This window comes from Panthera tigris, chromosome E3 (genome assembly GCF_018350195.1).
Source record: "Panthera tigris isolate Pti1 chromosome E3, P.tigris_Pti1_mat1.1, whole genome shotgun sequence".
NCBI classification, from domain to species: Eukaryota; Metazoa; Chordata; class Mammalia; order Carnivora; family Felidae; genus Panthera; species Panthera tigris.
In genome coordinates this window covers 26,947,727-26,969,707 of record NC_056675.1, presented here as the reverse complement: position 1 = coordinate 26,969,707, position 21,981 = coordinate 26,947,727, and the positions used below count along the sequence as shown (strand labels likewise).

The window sequence follows — 21,981 nt, the reverse complement described above, 5'->3', positions numbered from 1 at the left end:
AAAATAAAATAACCCATATCAGTCATTTACACCTCGATGGAACTAATTAATAACATCTCCTATTAATTGGGGCTTTTCAGTTCACAAGAAACTTTCATTTTTACTATATTGTACATGACATATTACATAGTAAATAGCATATATAGTGGGTATGGTATATTATACAGATAAAAGTTGCTTAAATACAGCATACATTACATACCATACCTTATTAAATAAAGTGCATATATTACATAGTATATAATATTATAATAGTATAGTATCTATATTATACAAATCTAGGTAACACATGGTGTATTATTTATTATACTAATAATATATTATGCTCAATATAGCATGTAGTATCTCTATTATAGTGTGTGTTGTATGGTGTAATATATCATTTATATTATATATTACATTATATACAGTATATATTATAGCATATATAGTATATATTATAGCATATAAATAATATATAGCATGTATGATATATGTGCTATTCATGTTACATAGTATATATGATAAAGAGAGCACGTATCATATAAACTAGTGCTTATATGCTATAGTGTATATTATATAAACTGTAATATATAATATGCAGTATGCTATGGTATATTTTATATATATATAATATGCTAGCTATTACAGAGTATATTATACATATAGTACATTATGTATAGGTTATTATTTATTATCTCTTTAGGCCTTTAAAGCCTCCAACCTTCCCCCTAATTTCTCTCCCCCACCAAACTGGGAGAAAACAGTCTCAGAGGAGGAAATGACTTTCCCAAAGTCTCAGAGGTGGCAGAACGAGAAGCTGGGGCCCATAGAATTCCACTTTGCCTACATTGATTGCTGTATAAGCTTCAGACCTTTTCACGAGAAAAGTCTTGATGGTAAGAAATTTCTGCCCTTATTTATAGAATGTAAATATGCTCCAGATACTATGCCAAGAACTCCTAAATTGTATCTCATTTAACCCTCCCACTGAAACTACCTCTGAGGATATATTTTGTCATGGTTATCTTTCCACAGATGAGAAAACTGAGATTCTAATAGATCGGGGACCTTGCCCAAGGTCACAAGGTTGATGAGGAATAAACCCCCACACACACACCCGAGCTCTTCACTCACCACAAGGAGGTAACTGAATAGAAAAGCCCAAATGCCGGTTACATCCGTTCAGCTGCAGGAATCCGGGTGTAGCTTCTGCTAAACCTGTGGAAAGAAATGTACAGTTTTCATGTGACTCTTCCCTTCTGAACTATGTCATCTGTAGTGAGAGAGATCTCCAATTTGGGCTTCAGTGCACTGACTATGTTGCACAGCTACACCCCCTTGTTGGGGGAGCGGGGCGGGGGGGATGAAAATCACTAAAACTGAGCCTGACAAAGAAATGACTAGCACGCAGTCAGCGAGGATGGAGTTGAAGCCCTCAAAGGTGGAAATTACATAAACAGCAGCCTAGATTCCTAAAATGTAGATTTCTCCTATCCCAGTTCTTCAAAAGCTCCAGACGCTTGAAGGAAAATACCTCTAAGTAGACATTTGTTACTTATTTTTCTCTCGTTGCCTGTGCAAACATCCTCCTAAGCTGCACATTTCTCTTATCTTTTTCCTCTCTTCTCTATCACACCAGTTGCCTGGAGCCCTTATTTCTCCATTTTTTTCATCGCTCAAAATTGCACAAAGCTTTCCCAAAGCATTGGTCTGTCGAAACTCATGTATAGTCTGAGATCCTAGCTAGAATTGAGAGGAAGATGAGAAGGAGAGGAGGCAGCGGGGAGCAAGAGCCTGAGTCTAGCCCAGAGAGCCCAGGAAAATGGGCTTTTGCTCAGATAGGTTAATAACATGTGGGTTGCATGAATTTTAAGAACAGGGAAATGTCGCTTTCTAGAAGAACATAGTCTCAGAAATGGTTCCAACAGTTCTCCCCGACATATGTGAATAGAAAGCTACCAGCTCTGGGGGGTAAAGGAGGCCAGGAGCCAACATTTATTGAGCCCTTACTGTGTACCAGGGCACATTTCCCTAATCCCTATAGCAACCCTAAGTGAGAGATAGTATCACCCCTTTTTGGGGATTGGAAATATAAGTGTTTGTAAGCACTATAACAGCAGGGATTTTGTCTGTCTTTTGTGCCCACATCAGCAGCAGGATGCCCATTGCATAGCAGGTGCTCAGTAAATATTTGGTGAAGGAATGAATGAATGGGTAAACGAATGAATGAATAGACCAACACTTACGGAAATATAGTGTATAGGAAAAATAAAGAACACAACATTGGAGTTGGAGAGGCCTAAGGCAGGATTAGATGCAATAATGCTGATTAGATGAGGTTATAAAGTACTTGTAATCAAGCCCTCTATAAATGGTAGCTGTCTTTATTGTGGTATCATGACAATCAAATCTACACTTGAATTAAATTAATGTTTGATGATGATGAAGAAGAAAGAGGAGGAGGAGGAGGAGGAGGAGGAGGAGGAGGAGGAGGAGGGGAAAGAAGAGAAGATAGGGATGGTCTCAGAAGTTATCAGTGGAAAAAAAGATCCTGCCTTGAAATCTTGTAGAAGATGTGAAAACTTGCCAGCGGCCGCCCAATATATTCTTTTTGAATTAGATCAGTCTCTGTAAGGGCTGCCACCTGTCTTGAACTTTCGAGGGACCCAGAATTCAGAATTCTGGCTCCTCCTTTCCCTATTCCAGCCAAGTGCAGTTGGATGAAACATTTATTCCTTCCTCTAGATCCACGTTGGGAATGACTTTTGAAAGTTTGCATTTGGTCTCTCTCTCTCTCTCTTTTTTTTTTTTGTTGTATTTTATTTTTTAATGTAATTTATTGTCAAATGGCTTACATACAACACCCAGTGCTCATCCCACCAAATGCCCTCCTCAATGCCCATCACCCACTTTCCCCTCTCCCCCACCCCCACCCATCAATCCTCAGTTTGTTCTCTGTACTTAAGAGGCTCTTATGGTTTGCCTCCTTCCCTCTCGGTTTGTAACTGTTTTTCCCTTCCCCCTTGGTCTTCTGTTAGGGTTCTCAAGATCCACATATGAGTGAAAACATGATCTCTGTCTTTCTATGACTGACTTACTTCACTTAGCATAATACCCTTCAGTTCCATCCATGTTGCTGCAAATAGCAGGATTTCATTCTTTCTCATTCAGGTAGTATTCCATTGTATATATAAACCACATCTTCTGTATCCATTCATCAGTTGATGGACATTTAGGCTCTTTCCACAATTTGGCTATCGTTGAAAGTGCTGCTATAAACATTGGGGTACAAGTGCCCCAATGCATCAGCACTCCTGTATCCCTTGGGTAAATTCCTAGTAGTGTTATTGCTGGGTCATAGGGTAGGTCTATTTTTAATTTTTTTAGGAACCTCCACACTGTTTTCCAGAGCAGCTGCACCCGTTTGTATTCCCACCAACAGTGCAAGAGGGTTCCCGTTTCTCCACATCTCACCAGCATCTATAGTTTCTTGATTTGTTCATTTTAGCCACTCTGACCGGTGTGAGTCTCTTTACAGGCATGCCACACAGAACATATCCAAAATGTCTGGATTGGATGTTTCTCTGATATACTGGTTCTCAACGTATGCTTCGCAAACCAGCAGCATCAACACCAGGTAGGAACTCATCAGAAATGTGAATTCTTAGAGCACCCTGGACATCCTGAATGGGAAGCTCTGAGGGTGACGCCCAGCCATCCGTGTTTCCACAAGCCATTCAGGTGATCCTGATGTCCATGCATAGGTTTTCAGAACTGCTGCCCAAATGAAAGGCAATTAGGGGAGCCCCAAACTGTCCTCTCCATTTAGTGTGTGGCAGGTCTCTGATCTTCAAAGGAGAGGAGTAGGCAGAAGCAGGTTTGCTGGGGAACAGGTGTCTTCTGTAGCAAAGGGGAAGAACCAGAAAACTCTTGCTCAGTCAACCCCCAATCCTGAACATCTACTATGCCCCAGGAGCTGTGCTAAGTGCCAGGAAAACCATGGTGAACAAGATGTATGATTCCAGCTATCCAGGATCAAACAATGGGTGAGAAGGACCAGAAGCTCACACGCATCACACCGGCAAAGATGGAAAATCTGACAAAACCAAATTCTGGAGAAACAGGAAGCCTCGTGGGTGGATGGTAAGAGTGTACATTGGCACATCCACTCTGCAGAGCAGTTTGGTGACACCTAGTTGAGCTGGAGATGTGCCAACTCTACAGCCTACCAGTTCCGTTCCTGAGTATATACCGTAGGACGGCAGAAGCTCCATCACTTTTCACGAGGAGAGATGTCCAGGAGTGTGTATAGCAGCACTGTTTATGACAGAAGAAAGCTGAATGCCCACTTACAGGAGAATGGGTAAGTAAATCGTGATACGGTTGTCCAGTAGAATGCCATCGTAACCAGTAGTAGTAACAGCAGTAGTGAAATAAGTGAATAAATGGAATAAGTGAAACATAATTTTGATAAATTGAAAAAAATCATAATAGTGGGGAAAAAAGCTAAATCATGAAATGATATGTACAGCAGGATTCTACTCAAAGTTTTAAAACATGCAACACAATACTACATGTTGATAACAGATCATTCATACACAATGAAAAGTATAAAAATATGCATGGAGGGGCACCTGGCTCGTTCAGTCAATGGAGCCTATAACTCTTGATCCTAGGGTCATGAGTTCGAGCCCTAGGTTGGTTGTGGAGATTACTAAAAATAAGAAATAAACTTAAAAAAAATTTAATGTACATGGAATAAAAAATGCATTCTGAGGATAAAGATCATCACTGGGAAGGGAGAGAGAGACAAAAGAAAAGGCACAGGACTGAGATGGGGTCCAGCGGGATGAGATTGTATTTGTTATGCTACATTTCTTAAGCTGAGTGAAGCATAAATGGTTGTTCACTAAATCAGCCCACAGTTTTTTTGTGTGTACCTGGAATAGCTCATAATGGAATAATTTTACATAAGCCACTGCAAGTAGTTAGTAAATAATTATAAATGTGGAAAGCACCATGAAGAGACGACAGGCTGTCATAAGAGGAGACATAACAAATCCCTTTATTTCAACCTTGATTTTTACTTGCCTTCTTGAAAGTCTTACTGTCAGCTGCAACCAGTCATAAATTAGATTTCATTTTTGCTTGTCTATATTCTTTGATTTTCTGACCAAGGAAATAAACCATTTGGATTTCGAGATATGTAATTGATATTTTTGATGGGGGCAGTCAAAATCATTTACAAAAGTTTCTTGGGCATTTCAATGTTCTATATGTCTAACACATACTTGTAAGTATAGACACATTAGATGGTGAGTAGGAAATTCTGGGAGGATCTACATCAAGAAGTCAGCAGCCCTTATTTCTGGTGGGAGTATTAGAAATTTGTATTTGCATCTTAAAGTGACTCCTCATGTTTTCATCAACTCATCCCTTTCTCTTCTTTCGTCTGGAACAAAAACCTTCCTTCTTATGGGAAACCTATTCCTTGTATTTCATAGGTATTTCAAACCTATTCCTTGTTTCCACCTTCCCGGCCTCTGGCTCACTAACATGTCTAATCAGAACATTTCATTTGTAGCCACAGGGATTGGCTGATTGGCTCAAGGATGCACATGTGATACATGCCCAGCCAATCATATCCCTCCCTGAGACTCTTCTTTCCAGTATGGTTCTTCAAATGATGGGAATTAGTCTAGAGTTAGTCGTGTTTACTTTTAGACCTCTTCTGCCTGGAATAGGCAGAAGAAATGGAGAAATGAATAGAGTGAGCAAGACAGCACCTTGCCAGGATTGAGCCCTGGATGTAGCCCTGCCTGACTCATCCCTGGAACAACATCCTTGTATTGATACATTCTCTTGAATCACCTACACCAGGTTGGGATTGATTTCTGACACTTGAAGCTGAACATGTTCTGACTTTTACACTTCTATTTTGTTCCCCTCTATTTTCTACAATTTCCACAATGAGCATGCATCACATGTAGAACATGTTTCAGAATTGAAGAAGAAGAAGAGGAGGAGGAGGAGGAGGAGGAAGAAGGAGGAGGAGGAGGAGGAGGAGGAGGAAGAGGAGGAGGAGGAGGAAAGGAAGGAAGGAAAGAAACAGCACATCAGTGTTTATCTGCAGAGGGCTTGCTCACAGACGCTTTCCCTCTAAGGTGTAGGCCAAGCCCACCTAATTTGGAGGAGGCCATGGCTTGCTTCTGGCCCATGACCCCCACTGGCTCTTCTGAGGTCTCCAGGCCTGATTCACTGCTTCTTGTTTAGAAGCAGTTCTTTCCCCCTAACCAACAAATTACTGAAAAATCCACCTTTTCCAGCATTCCCCGTTGGTCCCTGCTTTACAGTGATAATCAGTATAAAGTTGGGTGTCTCTTTCCCTGTGGGAGAAAAATTCTATCACGGCATGAAGTGGAGCAGAGTGTGGGTGGCTTTAACAGGGAGGTAGGAAAGCTTATGTAAGTGACATTATTATATGTGATTATATCACCAGGGTAGGAGAAACTCATTCATATTTGGGTGTTATACCCACCATTAAGTTTTAGGCTTATGTGAAATAAAATGATGAAGAAAAGCCATGTTCTCTCTCCTTTGCCCAACCCCAGAATAACATCAACACTTATTCAGCCTTACTTGGTCTGGGCAGTGTTCTAAGCACCTTCCATATACTAAATCCTCATAGCAACCCCATGAGGGGAACTGTCCCCATTTTACAGACAGGCAGACTGAGCTACAGAGATGTCCCAACTTTCCCAAGATCCCGTAGCTGGAAAATGGGGGAGCCAAGACTCCAACCCATGCCGTTCATACCCCACATCCACCTTCTAAACCTCTCAGATAAGTCAACACTGAAGCTCTGTACAAAACCAAAATCAACCAGTCAGATCTCTCAGTTTGGTCAAACACACCATAAATTTGTCAGCAAGAAGGGGGAAAAAACCCACCCAAACTATTTTTGTTTTCTTTTAATTAAATTGACTCCCTGGCTGTTGCAAACCCAGAATATCAGGAACTGTTACAGACAACCTTGTGCGTATAAGGCAGAGATTTCAAACTGGAGGGCAGTAAACCAAATTCAGCCCACAGATGTGTTTGCTTTCGCTGGATCCAGCCATTTTTCAAAATGTTTTAAATAGAGCACGTACTCTTGAGTTTATCACAGTCCCCACCACTGCCTAAGGTATTAGACTTGGTCCACTCGCTTACAGGGAGGGGATCTGAATTAGCAGCGTCTGGTCTAGGGAATGCTTGGTAACAAAAAGAAAACTCTTTTGTTGACTTCAAAAGAGTATTTGGGTAATAATAATAATAGCTAAAATGTGTGGAGTCCTTACTCTATGCCAGATCTCATATGAAGTGCCTTGCTTCATTTGATCATAACCAGTCTTGTGAGAGGTTATGGGTGTGGTAACCACGAGAGGGCACCCGCTGGACCTGAAATCTACCCACCTCATCAGTGATAGAGCATAGCAGGGAAACTAAGGCAGGCCCAGTCCTAGAAAACACAGGACTCCTCTGACAGCCAACTTGGGACACCTCGACCTTTTTCACACTATGCCGTTCAGACGTTTCCACCCAACCCTCTCTCCTTCCCTCGGGGTCAGACTTTCATCGCAGTCTGACTTCTGTCACATAAATGTTCCACCTAATGAAGTCCTTGCACGTTGCTTCCCAGAGCCTCTTAGAGGACCCAGAGTGACACCGGGGCTCTCCCAAGATCACACAACTAGCAAGTGACAGAGCCGGGATTTCAACCAGGTCTACCCAACACCACGAGCCAGAGTTCTGAACGATCATCTCAGACCCAACTTGGCCATGGCTCCTATTTTCTCAAACTTCTTGGTTCAAAGTAACCAGAAATCACAATCCGGACCCCAAAGTGGCCAGGGGCAAGAGGGAGAGTTTCAGACCCCAGGGTTGCCGTCGAGTACTAGGAAAGAGCGTCGGCTACTCAGAGCTCAAGGAAGGAGGCACAGGCGACTGGAAAAGGGACATAGTTCTACGCTGCTCTTTTCCCACGGCCCTGTGGGAGACATGGTCCCGCAATACAAGAGCAAGCACTGGACTGAAACTCTGGGAGTGCACCCAGCCTACCCTACAGAGATGTGTCAGCAGCAGGCGGGAGTTGTGACGCAGGGCTCTGGAGCCCATGGAGCATGTTCGTGTCTACCATTATGACATTTGATCCTTAGGTGTCATCATTATATGTGTAAAATCTTTTCACTTTGTTAAATCATTTGCATGTTTAATTGCACCCTTGCGAACCGAGGTGAAATTCACTTTATTAATCATCACTAAATAAACCCCTGCAGCTACTCCACCCCACACGGCTTGGTGTTACACCCGCCTGGTGGGAGTGTCCTTACAGCTTTACTTGTGCGGTCCTCTTCAACACCATCCTTGGACTGCTCTGCCCAGAGTAAATCTTCCCCGGCAATCACACATCCTCTCCTTGCTCCTCCAGACCAGCAGCTTGGGAGAGCGACTGCCTCCAGCCTTGAGTGTCCCTCACAGTCCTCCACACCTGCCTCAGGGTCTGGTTCCTAGCTCAGACTGTTCTCAGACACACGCTTCCCATTTGGTAAGAATCCATCCTTCAATGGTCCCATGATTTGGTGTCACTTTATTTTGTGAACTCTTGCATATTACAAGAGAAAACATGATCTACCTTCTTGAACCTACAGATATTTAGGCCCAGAAAGTTGATATAACTTGCCCAAAGAGATCTCTTAATCTGCCATCCACAGTCTTCCCTCCATTCTCTCAACTGCCAAGACAAACATTCTAACGCCCAAATCTGAGCTTACAATCTTCTGTTTAAAATCTGACAATGATGCCCCATAACCTGTGCCTGTTCCAGTCCTTTGTTTTCCCCAGTAGGACACACATGACAGGTGACATTCATGTGAGCAGTACACTCTTTGGGTGTACAACGGAGGAGGTGGGATTGTAATTCCCAGCATACCTACCAACCCCATCTCTTTCTTTCTCTCTCTTCACAGAAGGACAGGAGAGAAACATTATCAGGGACATATGTCCACATTCATTTTATGTTTCCACTTAGTAAATTGTTGAGAAGGTTCTTTCCAAGAACGATTATCACCCATAAAATGCTTCCCAAGGGGATGCTGCAAACTGACTTTAAGACTTGGACCCAGAAGCTAGTAGGTGCTCAGTAAATGTGGGTTGAATAAATAAAGGCATGAACAGCAGAAAATGGGAGATAGTGGGGTACAGTGGGCTACCAGACTGTGGCCTAGAGACGGTGAGGAATTGCTGCCTTTATGAAGTACCCAATGACATCAAGTGTTGGGTTTGTAGGACCCAAGCAAACTAAGGCTCAGGGTCCCATTTCCCCAACTGTGGTCACTCAAGAACCGCCATCTATAGATGTGTCATATCTGAGTTTTACCCACACCATTATTTGCTTCACAGATTTATAAAAAAGCAACTCTCACTTCTAAAAAACTAAATACGTTTATTGAAAAATGGAAGCTTTGTAACACTCTTGTAAAAGGAAAACCAATATCATTTGTCATAAGTTGTAAGCAACCATAAAAAATAAATACAGTGAAGACCTCCCCAAAAACTCAAATTTTAAGCAGAGTTCTCTGCTGAGAGCTCTGAGAGGCCTGCTGTCTCTTTACTAAAATAAAAGGGAGAAGGGCAGAACAGTGTTACAGCCACACTGCTATCAAATTGAGATATTCTCCTTGGTGCAACCAAGTTACAAGAGAACCAAAATGGGGCTGATGCGTCCCAGACGAGACTTGACTTGAGCACTGGTACGGCCTTAGTGCAAGCCACCATTGCCCCCTAACTCAAAGTGATCCAGGATCAGCAGCCTTGGTACCACCTGGGAGCTTGTTAGAAACGCAGGCTCCACTCTACGGCCATACCACCTTGAACGCGCTCCGTCTCTTCTGATCTTGGAAGCTGAGTAGGGTCAGGCCTGGTTAGTACTTGGATGGAAGAAATGCAGGCTCCAGGGTCAAGGCCCAGAGGCCATGTTTAACAAGCCCTGCAGGTAGGTGATTCCAACGCAGGCTTGAGTTCGAGACCACTGCCCTAGATTACAACCACCTCCCATAGGGTCTACCTGAGTCCACTCTGTCCCCCACCCCACACCCACCAACATTCCCTTCTCCGCACAACCACCAAAGTGATCTTTCTAAAATCATAAATTATACCATCTCATTTCCCTGCTTAAACTCTCCAAAGATTTCCACTGGGCTTAAAATAAAATCCAAAGTTCTTCCTTTTCCTGCAAGGGTCAGAGGCTAACCCCTACTTCCCTCTCTAAAACCTATCTCTTACTACTCTCTTTCCTGGAGCTATGCTTCAGACACTCTGACCTTCTTAAAAGTCCTTCAAATGTCCCCAAGAACACTCCTGGCTCAGGACCTTTGCACATACTATTCTCTCTGCCTAGAAAGCCACTTTGCTAGCATTCCCATGGTTCACTCCCTTGCTTCATTCAGTCCTTAATCAAATGCTACCTCCTCAGGAAGCCCCAGACCAGCCCATCAAAAGGCTGCCCGTCTTAGGGTGACCAACTGGGATAATTTATCTGGTGACCAACTTATCCCAGTTGGCCCAGGACTGTCCCAGTTTTAAAACTGAAAATATGGGGCACCTGGGTGGCTCAGTTGGTTAAGCACCCAACTTCATGAATTTGAACCCCACGTTGGGCTCTGTGCTGACAGCTCAGAGCCTGAAGCCTGCTTCAGATTCTGTGTCTCCCTCTCTCTCTGTCCCTCCCCTACTCTCTCTCTCTCTCTCAAATAAAATAAACATTAAAAAAAATATTAAAACTGAAAATCCTATGTGCTGAGAACCTCCCTCCATCCCCAGCAAATTGGGACAGTTATTCACCCTACAAATATCCATCACTCCCTGCTGCTTAACCACACTTTGTTCTTCATCATATAGTCTGTCCATGTCTTTCTCCTTCACTAGACTATAAGGCCCACGAGGTCAGGGAGCTTGGGATATTTGTTCACGGCTGTATTCCTGGCACCTAGAACATTGCCTGGCACACAACTGGCATTTAATTAATACTACTTGACAAAAACATCGGAGGAATGACCGTCCTGGCCTATTTAACCTATTGCTTACAGTTCAGCTGTCTCTACTGTTTGGCTGCAATGAGCGAGGCTTTCTTCAGATTTAGAATTATGCCCTTGGGCTAGATTACCAGCCATGGTTTTATTGGGCCAATGAGAATGCCCATGTTTAAGGTTTTGAAAGCCAGTGCCAAACTGTTTTCTAACAGGGTCAGACCCCCTGCATCCAGTGTTCCTGAGTCTACCTTGCTCCATGCTGGCCAAAGCTAGCATTATCATTGCTAAAACCGTTATGTGGCAAATGTAGCTGTTTGTGGTTTGCATTTCTTTGTTTGCTAGTTAGGCTGATCCTTCCCCCATGTGCTCAGGTAAGTTCATTTCATCTTTTTCCAGTTATCTGTCCACACCCCTTTGCTTGTCTTTCTACCCGGTTTCAGGACTTGTCTCACGGACCTGAGTTCTCTGAAAAATAAAGATATTAGCCCTTTCCCCTCATACATTGAAGGCTTACTTCTTTGCATTTGCTGATCTCTGTGCTCTGTCATATCCCTTCACATTTCTTTACTCTCCTTTTACCTGTTCATACCTCAGTTTGCATTTCTCATTTCACTTGGTTTTAGGCATTTTTCATAGCTAACTATTGAATATCTACTTAGGGGAAGTCTCTTAAGTCTTCCCATCTCACTCAGAGAATAAGATACATTTCTTAAAATCATCTACAAGGCCCTTCATGACCTGCCTCTCCCTTTCCCTTGCCCTCCCTGCTATCACTTCTCTGACCTCAGTTCCTACCATTCTGCCCCTAGATCTCTCCGCTCCAGACAACTTCAAACATACCAGCCATACTCCCACCTCAGGACCTTTGCACATGCTCTTTCTTCTGCCCAGAAGACTCTTTCACCAGGTATCTGCGTACTCCCTAACTCCCTCAGGTCTTTACTCCACTGTCATCTCAATTAGTCCTTTCCTGATCACCTTATCTCAAATTTCAGTCCCTGTAGTAGACAGAATAATGCCTTCCTTAGAAGATGTCCACATCCTGTTCCCAGGAACCTGTGAATATGTTACCTTCCTTCCATAGCAAAAGGAGAGATTGCAAATGTTGCAGATGTGATTAAATAAGGATTCTGAGATAAGGAGATGGCCTGGGTGAGCCAAATAGAAACACAAGGGTACTTATAAGAGGCAGGCAGAAGAGCCAACGTCAGAGAAGGATATATGACAAGGAAGCAGGGGTTGAAGTGATGCACGGCCAAGAACCAAGGCATGCGAGTATCCTTTAGAAGCTGGGCAAGGAAGGAAATGGATTCTCCCCTGGAGCCTCCAGGAGGAACTCAGTCCTGCAGACCCACTGCAGACTTCAGACCTCCAAAACTGTGAGATAATAGATATGGGTTGTTGGGCTCCTGGGTGGTTCAGTCAGTTAAGCCTCTGATCTTGGTTTTTGCTCATGATCTCAAGGGTTTGTGGGATCAAGCCCTGCATGGGGCTCTGTGCTGACAGCTTAGAGCCTGCTTGGGATTCTCTCTCTCCCTCTCTCTCTCTCTCAGAATAAATAAGCATTAAAAATAATAAATAAATAAACAAAACATAAGGGTTCTTTTAAGCTGTCACATTTGTAGTAAGTTATCACAGCAGCCATAACGAACTGATACAGTCCCCAATAACTCCCATCCACCTCCTGCTTTCCTTATTTCTTCTTGGCATTTGTCACTAAGCTCCTATAATTTTATATATTTCTCTTTTTTACTTTTGCCTTCCCCAACAGAATATAAATTCCTTGAGGACAGGGGTTGTTGTCTGTTTTGTTCACAGTGCCTGGCACACATCAGAAATTCAATAGAAGGAAAGCAGATGCAGAAAGCTTCTGTCCCCCTGTCTAATAGAAACTCTTGGTTAGCTGAGGTTGCTGGAAAGTCATCAGAGTCAAAAGGCCACTGTGGGGAGAACTAGGTCTTGAAGGAGATAGCAGGCACTGAAGGAAGATGAATCTGATATTCTAGAGAACTCAGGGTCACTCCATCCTTCACCTTCCAAACATGTGAGCCACGGGACACAGACAAAGCCTGAATTCCAGACAAGGACTTCCTGGGTTCATATTCCAGCTCAGTTCTGTCCAATAAAATTGTATTGCAAATGAGTTACATTGTTTTAAATGTTCCAGTAGCTACATTTTAAAAGTTTGTTAAGAGGTGAAATTAATTTTTAATAATATGTTTTGTTTGGCTTAATAGATCCAACATATTATAATTTCAACATGTAATCAACATTAAAAAAATTATTAATGAGGAGCGCCTGGCTGGCTCAGTCAGAAGAGGATATAACTCCTTATCTCGGGGTTGTAAGTTCGAGCCCCACGTTGGGTATAGCAACTGTGACAAAAATAAGTAAACTTTTAAAAAATTATTAATGAGATATTTTACATTCTTTTTTTCATATATGCTAAGTCTTCTAATGCCCATGTGTATTTTACAACAGTTTTAATTTGGATGTTAAATTTCCAACAATTGAAGTGAAATGGAATCCCACTAAAACAATCAAGTCGTTTTCACAGAAAAATACACTGCTTCAGTTTTTCAATGAAATGTTAGGGTTAGATATGTTAGTTAGGGTTAAGTAAAATTTTAAATTCCCTCCCGTCTTCACACTAGACACATTTGCTGTGTTCAAGGGCCACATGCAACCAGTGGCTGCCATCTTGGACAGCAATGACCCCACAGGACAAACACATGCAGGCAATGTGGCCTTGTACACCTTTTATTTAGATGCTCTCTGAAACTCCTTCCATCACCTACAGAACAGGTGATGAAAACAGTAGTTATTTTTAAGGGTTAAATGAAGTTATGGGTGGGAAGTACATGGTACACAGTAAACACTTAATAAACTTAGCTATTTTGACTCTGGGGCAATGTCTTATCTTTCCAAGGGAGGAGCCCCTGCTTAAAAAGAAAGAGGCTGACCTACTACGTGCCTGCCCTGAACTTCAGCCGTTCATCTCAAACTTCACAAGCCTTCGAGGTGGGAGCCATCACCTCCACCAGGCCCACACCCCTGACCCGCCTCTCCCAGGCTGATGGAAGGAGCCAGGCTCCCTCTGGGGGTGGGAAGATGGCTGTCTAACAGAAACCCTCTCGGGAAATGTGGCTCTGCATTTCAGTTAACCTTCAAAGCCCTCTGCCTGGGAGGCTGTCTGCTGGCCTTCCTGCTCCTTTGCCCTCTGTCCCTCACGTCTCCCTTCATCCAGCTATGCCTCCCTTCCTCCCTCTCCCCCTTTGCCAGAAGACTCTGGAGCTGTTTATCCAGTCCGTTTAGACCCCACCAAAGCCTAGCCTCAGAGATTTTTCAACATGGTGCTCTTATCATCAGTCAGCTGTCAACTCGAGAGCAAGAACCAAAACTGTGAATATCCATTCACAGCTCCGTCTCCAATACCAGAACACCATAGTAGGTGCTGCACAAGTAGTGTATATGTATATACATTTTTAAAAGTTTTTTTAATGTTTATTTATTTTTCAGAGAGAGATAAACAGAGTGCAAGCTGGGGAGGGGCAGAGAGAGACAGAGAGAGAGAGAGAGAGAGAGACAGAATCTGAAGCAGACTCCAGGCTCTGAGCTGTCAACACAGAGCCCAATTCAGGGCTCAAACTCATGGACCGCGAGATCGTGACCTGAGCTGAAGTCACGATCGTGACCTGAGCTTAACTGACTGAGCCACCCAGGCGCCTTGTATCTACATTTCTTTAAATGTAATGACACTGAGCCCCTTTCAGACCCATGAAAACTTGCATGTTGCTTCCTAAGGGTCAGGGCCAGGATGAGGGTGAGGCAAATGAGGCCCTCTCCTATGGGTGCAAGATTTAAGAGGGCACCAAAAAACCCAGTCATCAAGATAAAGAATATTTTGGTGCAATATTCCAAAAAAAAAAAAAGAAAACAATAAAAAGGAATGCAGAACTATCCCTGATGACAATAAAATCAAAGTTTTAAATAAAGACAGGGCCACGATTACCCAGTTTTCCTTTTTTTTTTTTTAATTTTTTTTTAACATTTATTTATTTTTGAGACAAAGAGAGAGCATGAACAGTGGAGGGTCAGAGAAAGAGGGAGACACAGAATCTGAAACAGGCTCCAGGCTCTGAGCTGTCAGCACAGAGCCCGACGCGGGGCTCGAACCCACGGACCGCGAGATCATGACCTGAGCCTAAGTCGGACGCTTAACCGACTGAGCCACCCAGGAGCCCCTACCCAGTTTTCCTTTTGCCTCCACTTCTACAATGGCACCGCCAGGCATGGTCTACACGCTGTCCACACGAACACATTCCACCCTTATGATAACCCTGAGAGGCGAGGACTATTGTCACCCTCCATTTTCAGAGGAGGAAAAGGCGGCCCAGGGAAGTTAACTAGCCTGCCCTGGGTCATTCAGCTCTGAAGTGGCAAAGCCGGGACTTGAACCCAGGCAGTCTGAATTGAGGGACCCAGGTGCGCACTATCCTGTCTGTGGCCGCCCTGACGCAGCTCTGCCTGCTGGGTGTTATATCATTAGATCACACGCTCTGGCCAAAGCTTTGGTGGTTGAGCAGACTGTCATTCCAGTCACAGACTTGCACTGCCCCTGGGCTGGGCTCTGCAGACGCTGAAATAACTACAGAACAGTGCCTGTCCTTACAAGGGTGAGTGCAGGGCTCATCCCAACTGTTCTTAGAGGCCTGGACAAGCACTCCCTGAGGCTGGAGGAGGGCATGACTCATTCGGTTTTAGCCAGGAGGTCACTTGAAACGCAGAGGCATTTCCTGTCTCCCTGTCCTGCAGCAAGTGACGCACCTTTGACAGATGAGCAAGAGGTTGTCACCTGGAGAACATAGAGCGGCAATGTCCCCGTTTGACATACACAGAAACTCAGGTCACAGTGATTTTTACCAAAGGCACATAACTTACGCAGGAAAGGCCACTCCGTGTATAGTGTCAGTTCTTCGTGGGTTATCAAATGACCCTACATTCTTCCCTCCAGATCCGTCATGAGCAGCGTGATGTGAGGGTGAAGAGCAGTGAGTCCGAGGCTCTGCACTTTCCAAACCGGGTGACCTTGGAAAGCCACACGGTCTCCCTAAGCCTCAGTTTCTCCATCAATAAAATGGGGATAGTGATGCCAACCCCACAGTTGTGGGGATTAAGAGAAACCAGTATATGTACAAAGTACCTAGCACAGTGCCAGGCATGTAGAAAGTGCTTAGCAAGTGGTAACTACTGTCATGATTTTTTTTTCCATATATGAAGTTTATTGTCAAATTGGTTTCCATACAACACCCAGTGCTCATCCCAACAGGTGCCTTCCTCAATGCCCATCACCCACCCTCCCCTCCCTCCCACCCCCCATCAACCCTCAGCTTGTTCTCAGTTGTTTTGTTTTGTTTTGTTTTGTTTTCAATATATGAAATTTATTGTCAAATTGGTTTCCATACAACACCCAGTGCTCATCCCAAAAGGTGCCCTCCTCAGTACCCATCACCCACCCTCCCCTCCCTCCCACCCCGCATCAACCCTCAGTTTGTTCTCAGTTTTTAAGAGTCTCTTATGCTTTGGTTCTCTCCCACTCTAACTTCTTTTTTTTTTTCCTTCCCCTCCCCCATGGGTTTCTGTTAAGTTTCTCAGGATCCACATAAGAGTGAAAACATATGGTATCTGTCTTTCTCTGTATTACTGCCATGATTTTCAAAGCTGGGGTGCAATGTCCACCACCAAATGCAACCTGTCTCCAAAACTCTCCGGCACCTCAGTCTTCCATGAGAGACAATCTGCAAAATGGCCTGTTTGGCACAACAGAGAGGTAAGCTCATTGAAAACCTCAAGCATGAAGACATCATGATTTTTACATGACAAGTGAGAAAAACTCATGAATTCTCAACTGGGATGCGTCTTAGAATCACCTGTGCTCCACTGCACAGGGATTTGGTTTTCGCTGGTCTGGAGAGTCTCAGCTTTGTTACGTTTTCTAAAGTCTTCCCACGTGATTCCATTGGTGGGAGGGGTGACACCCACCAAGAGAGTGGCAGGGAAGGGGTTACTGTGGGGAAGGGGTTCTTGTGGGAGGGGGGCGTGGCTGAAAATGACCGGGTAGTAGGTGCGTGGATAATTATCCATTCACAACACCTTCATGCTTTATGCGCTTTTGATGAGAATGTTGTATTTCATCATCTTAACCTTTTCTTATGGAGAGTTTTGAACATATGCTAAGTAAACACACCTTTCATATGCCACACCCAAGGCTCTGAACCGTCAACCCATGGCCAGTGCTACCCCATCTGCACCCCAGGCTCCACTTCCACCAGAAGTCTGAGACACACGCCAGACCAAAAAAACAAAAAAACAAAAAAATCAGTCATCAAAGGGTAACTCTGAAAGATAAGAGCTGTTTTTTTTTTTTTTTTTTTTTTTAATTTTTTTTTTTAACATTTATTTATTTTTGAGACAGAGAGAGACAGAGCATGAACGGGGGAGGGTCAGAGAGAGGGGGAGACACAGAATCAGAAGCAGGCTCCAGGCTCTGAGCTGTCAGCACAGAGCCCGACGCGGGGCTCGAACCCACAGACTGTGAGATCATGACCTGAGCCGAAGTCAGCCGCTTAACCGACTGAGCCACTCAGGTGCCCCGATAAGAGCTGTTTTTTAATACAACCACCCTACCATTATCACAGCTGACAGATTAATCATGCCTTATTGTCCTCAAATACCCAGTAAGTGTTCAAATTGTCTCATGCATGTCATACTTCTTTTTTTTTTTTTTTTTTCCACTTTCTTTTCAGGATTTAAATAAGGTCTGCACCTTGGCAAGGAGCTGATTTGCCTTCAGGTCTCATACCTCAGTGCTTCTCACACGTTTGCCGTGCCTTGAATTTCCTAAGGATCTTGCTAAAATGCAGATTCTGACGGTAGGTTTGCAGGCAGGGTCTGAGATTCTCATTTTTGATATCACTCCAGCAGCTGCTGCTGATGCTGCGGGCCCATGGACCACACCTTAATTAAGTAGCGAGGCTCTATTTCATAATAAAAGGAAATTTTTTTTTATTTTTTTAATGTTTATTTTTGAGGGGGGGGGGAGAGGGAGGGGCATAGAGAGAGGGACACACAGAATCCAAAGCAGGATCCAGGTTCTAAGCTGTCAGCACAGAGCCCGATGTGGGCTCCGTCTCACTGACCGAGACATTATGACCTGAGCCGAAATAGGATGTTCAACTGACTAAGCCACCCAAGGGCCCTGGAAAATTTATTTATTTTTTAAGTAACATTGATATCTTTGGAAAGACCCAGTGATTTGGGAGACAAAGCACTGCTGGCTGGGAAGGGCTGTCACCTTCCAGGAAGTGGAACTGATTCATCACAGCTGCCATGGGTATCTAAATGCCAAAGACAACACCTATGCCTGCAGAATGGGTACCTGTCACCCCGGCCATCCAGATGTTCATCCTGGCCTCCCCATACCGGAGGCCACCTCATCAAGATCCTCGGAGCCTCTGGAAGTGCAATGACTTGTTCAATGTCTGCCAGGCAGACTGAAACACAAGCTGCAGAAATAAGGCAGTTACCTTTTCTCGCAGTTATAGGTTTAATTAAAAAGCCCCGTGCTGCCAGACTCCAAGCACCCTCCACTGATCTGCGAGACCTATTGATTGCTTAGCTCTGCCCGCAAGACACAGCGGAGAGAAGACTTTATCTTCCTTTAATCAGACCTGCTTCCCTCGGATCCCGTTTTGACAGCGATGTTGCCTTCTCCCCAACCACGTCACCCAATGCTCCGCCAGCCCCAAGTCCCAAGGAGGTCGGTGTCCCTGGGGAACCGTGGGAAGGGGAGAGGGCAGCAGCAGCAGCATCACCACGGCCAACACGCATCGAGCATTCAGTGCTTGCCAGGCACTGAGCCAAGCGCTCCAAATAAAGTCTCTCCCCTGATGCGTGAATATCATTAGTTTCTCCGCGCATGATGGTCCCCTGATTGTGTGATTTAATGTTACCTGCACCGGGCATTTGTTCTCTGTCATATCACCTGTTTTCTCTTTTCTTCACAGCCCTCATTATGATCTGAAGCCATACGTAGCTGCCTGCTCGTGCACTGTCTCTGCCCCTACAATGTGAGTCCCAGGAGGGCAGGGCGGTGTGGCCTTTCTCCTTCAGTACTGAGCCCCAGTCCCCAAAACCAGCCCAAGCACGTAACGGTTCTCAGTAAAGGCTGAGCACGTGCATCCATGTGGTCACATAGTGCAGAATTTCCTTCTTCTTTAATGCTGAATAGTATTCCTTTGTAGATATTCCTTCATCCACTCATCTGTCAGCCGACACTTGGGTTGTTTCCACGTCTTGGCTGTTGTGGATGGTGCTCGCCTCGACATCCGGGTTTTGATTCTTTTGGATAACTACCCACAAATGGGAGCATCGGATTGTACAGTAGTTGTTCTTCATTGTTCAATGAATTCCATTCTGTTTTCCACAGCAGCTGCACTGTCTTGCATTCTCACCGGTGGCGTGCAAGGGTTCCAATCTCTCCACGTCCTTGGTCAAGATCTGTCATCTTCTTGTGTGTCAAGAGGGTGGTTCTGATGCTATACGTCCTTACCACAATAAAATAAAATTTTAAAGAAATAAGTGTGCGCCAAATTTGGCTTACTCGCCCTTACTCTTCCTGGCAGCTCTATGAGCTCACCAGTCTTACACCCATTTTAAAGATGAGGAAACTGAGGCACAGAGAGGAAGAACAGTTCACAGAAATGTCCCGCACCGGGAGCTGTAGGGCAAGGTGTTGACACCTCTCATCTACTTAACTCCAGCAAGCGCTCTTAACCTGGGATGGGTGAACCTAGATGAAAAAAATACATATATTGCCACTTAATTTTCTTAACATCGAACTGAAAAGTTGCATTTCCTTCCATTATGGATATCGGTAGCAAGCGGCAATAATGTCCCCAGCCCCCACGACTCTGTCCCCAGTTGGAACCAAAGATATTTTCATGTCCGATTACATTTGTAGCATACATCTTGAATGATCATTTACACTTATCCCTGCCTTGCAATTACCATCATAATAACATGGCCCACCCACCAGCAGGTGTTGCTTTGTGCTCTGTTAATAAAAAGGCACATGCTAAATAAATAAATAAATAGGCGCAGCATGGCTATATCGCAGTATATTTTGATAAATGTATTTCGACACAATTGGTTGCCTGAAATAAGCCAGATGGAGAAAGACAAATACTGTATGGTCTACTTACATGCAGAATCTAAAAAGAAACAAAACAAAACAAAAGAGAAAGAGAGAAAGAGAGAAAGAAAGAAAGAAAGAGAGAGAGAGAGAGAGAGAGAGAGAGAGAGAGAGAGAGAAAGAAAGAAAGAAAGAAAGAAAGAAAGAAAGAAAGAAAGAAAGAAAGGAAAGAAGGAAGGAAGGAGGGGGGAAAGGAGGGAAGAAGGAAGGAAGGAAGAAAAAAAGTTGAACTCATAGCAACAGAGAGGAGAAAAGTAGTTTCCAGGGGCTGAAGGGTGAGGAAAAGAGGGAGAAGGTACAGATTTACTTACAGTCATAAGATGAGTAAGTTCTGCTGATCTAATGTATGACATGGTAACACATGGCATTATATCGCTGAAATTTGCTTAGAGAGAACTTGAATGTTCTCCCCCCAGAAAGGGGGGTAAATATGTGAGGTAGTGGATGTCTTCAATACTTGATGGTGGAAATCCTTCCACAAGGTATACAAATATCAGATCATCACATTGTGTACTTTAAGTACCTTAGAATTTTATTAATTAAACTTCAATAAAACTTAAAAGTGTGTGTGTGTACAATTTATGTGTATTTATATACACACACACACACACACACACACACACACACACACACACCTGATTGCCTTTGTAATCCTCTGGATCCTATATTAAAAACATTACTCTGAGAAGGGGCCCAGGTACAGGGAAGATTAAGAAGCAGGCTCTGGGGGCGCCTGGTTGGCTTAGTCAGTCGAAAGTCTGATTTCGTCTCAGGTCATGATCTCACAGTTTGTGAGTTTGAGCGCCACATCAGGCTCCCTGCTGTTAGCACAGAGCCTGCTTCAGATCCTCTGCTCCCCTCTTTCTCTGCCCCTCCCCCACTCACATTCTCTCAAAAATAAATAAGCATTTAAAAAATTTAAAAAATAAAGAAGCAGGCTCTGGAGCCCACGCTCTGACCAGCTGGCTAGAAATAGCTCTCAGCCTGGACAGCCGGGGGCAGGGAGCAACCCCATGCATGGCGGTGTGGTGGCTTTCCTCCTGCAAGGGAGGGGACACTGAGGGCCAGCTGGGGAAAGTGACCCAGAGAGCACAGCCAGAGAGGCAGAGTCGGGTCTGAACTAGAATCCAGGCTTTCTTCCCCAGCTCAACGCCCTGGCAGCTGTACCACACTGCCACCTAAGGACACAAAGCATCTCAAACCTGCTGCAGCCCAGAAGTTTGGGGGCCACTCAGAAACCCGCCTGTACTGTGGTCAGGAGCTCTGGCTCACTGGGCTGCAGTGACTTGTATACATCTGTCGGTGTAAAAACAATCACTATTTGCTCACACACTGCCAGCGAGGATGCAAATCAGGCCACCCCCCTGTGAAAAGCAATGGGGTGCCTAGTAATGATGTACATCCCATTTGACAGAGTGACTCTATCACCTTCACCACCACTGTTCACTCCTGGATGCATATTCAAACCACTTGGAAGCTTCTAAAACCACTGGTGCTTCCCTCCAGACCAATCAATTGAAATCTTTCAAGATTTCAGAAAATCTTAAACTCTTAAGAAATGAATTAAGAATCTTTGAGGGTGACAGCAATAGCACTGCTAGGAATTGACCCAAGGGATACAGGAGTACTGATGCATAGGGGCACTTGTACCCCAATGTTTATAGCATCACTCTCAAC

The 21,981-nt window shown here is 44.2% G+C and overlaps 1 protein-coding gene across 1 annotated transcript in view; it reads right to left on the bottom strand.

Annotated features, from left to right (window-relative positions):
* The window catches only part of LOC122234543 (basic proline-rich protein-like), a gene marked incomplete at its 3' end in the record, with an annotated part of 342,718 nt that overhangs the window by 133,647 nt on the left and 187,090 nt on the right, over positions 1–21,981 (bottom strand). The window contains exons 3-4 of the mRNA XM_042971194.1: positions 6,029–6,072; positions 2,437–2,481 (exon numbers count right to left, since the gene is read on the bottom strand). Of these exons, the coding sequence (XP_042827128.1) occupies positions 2,437–2,481; positions 6,029–6,072 (89 nt within the window). The remainder of the gene's footprint in view (positions 1–2,436; positions 2,482–6,028; positions 6,073–21,981) is intronic.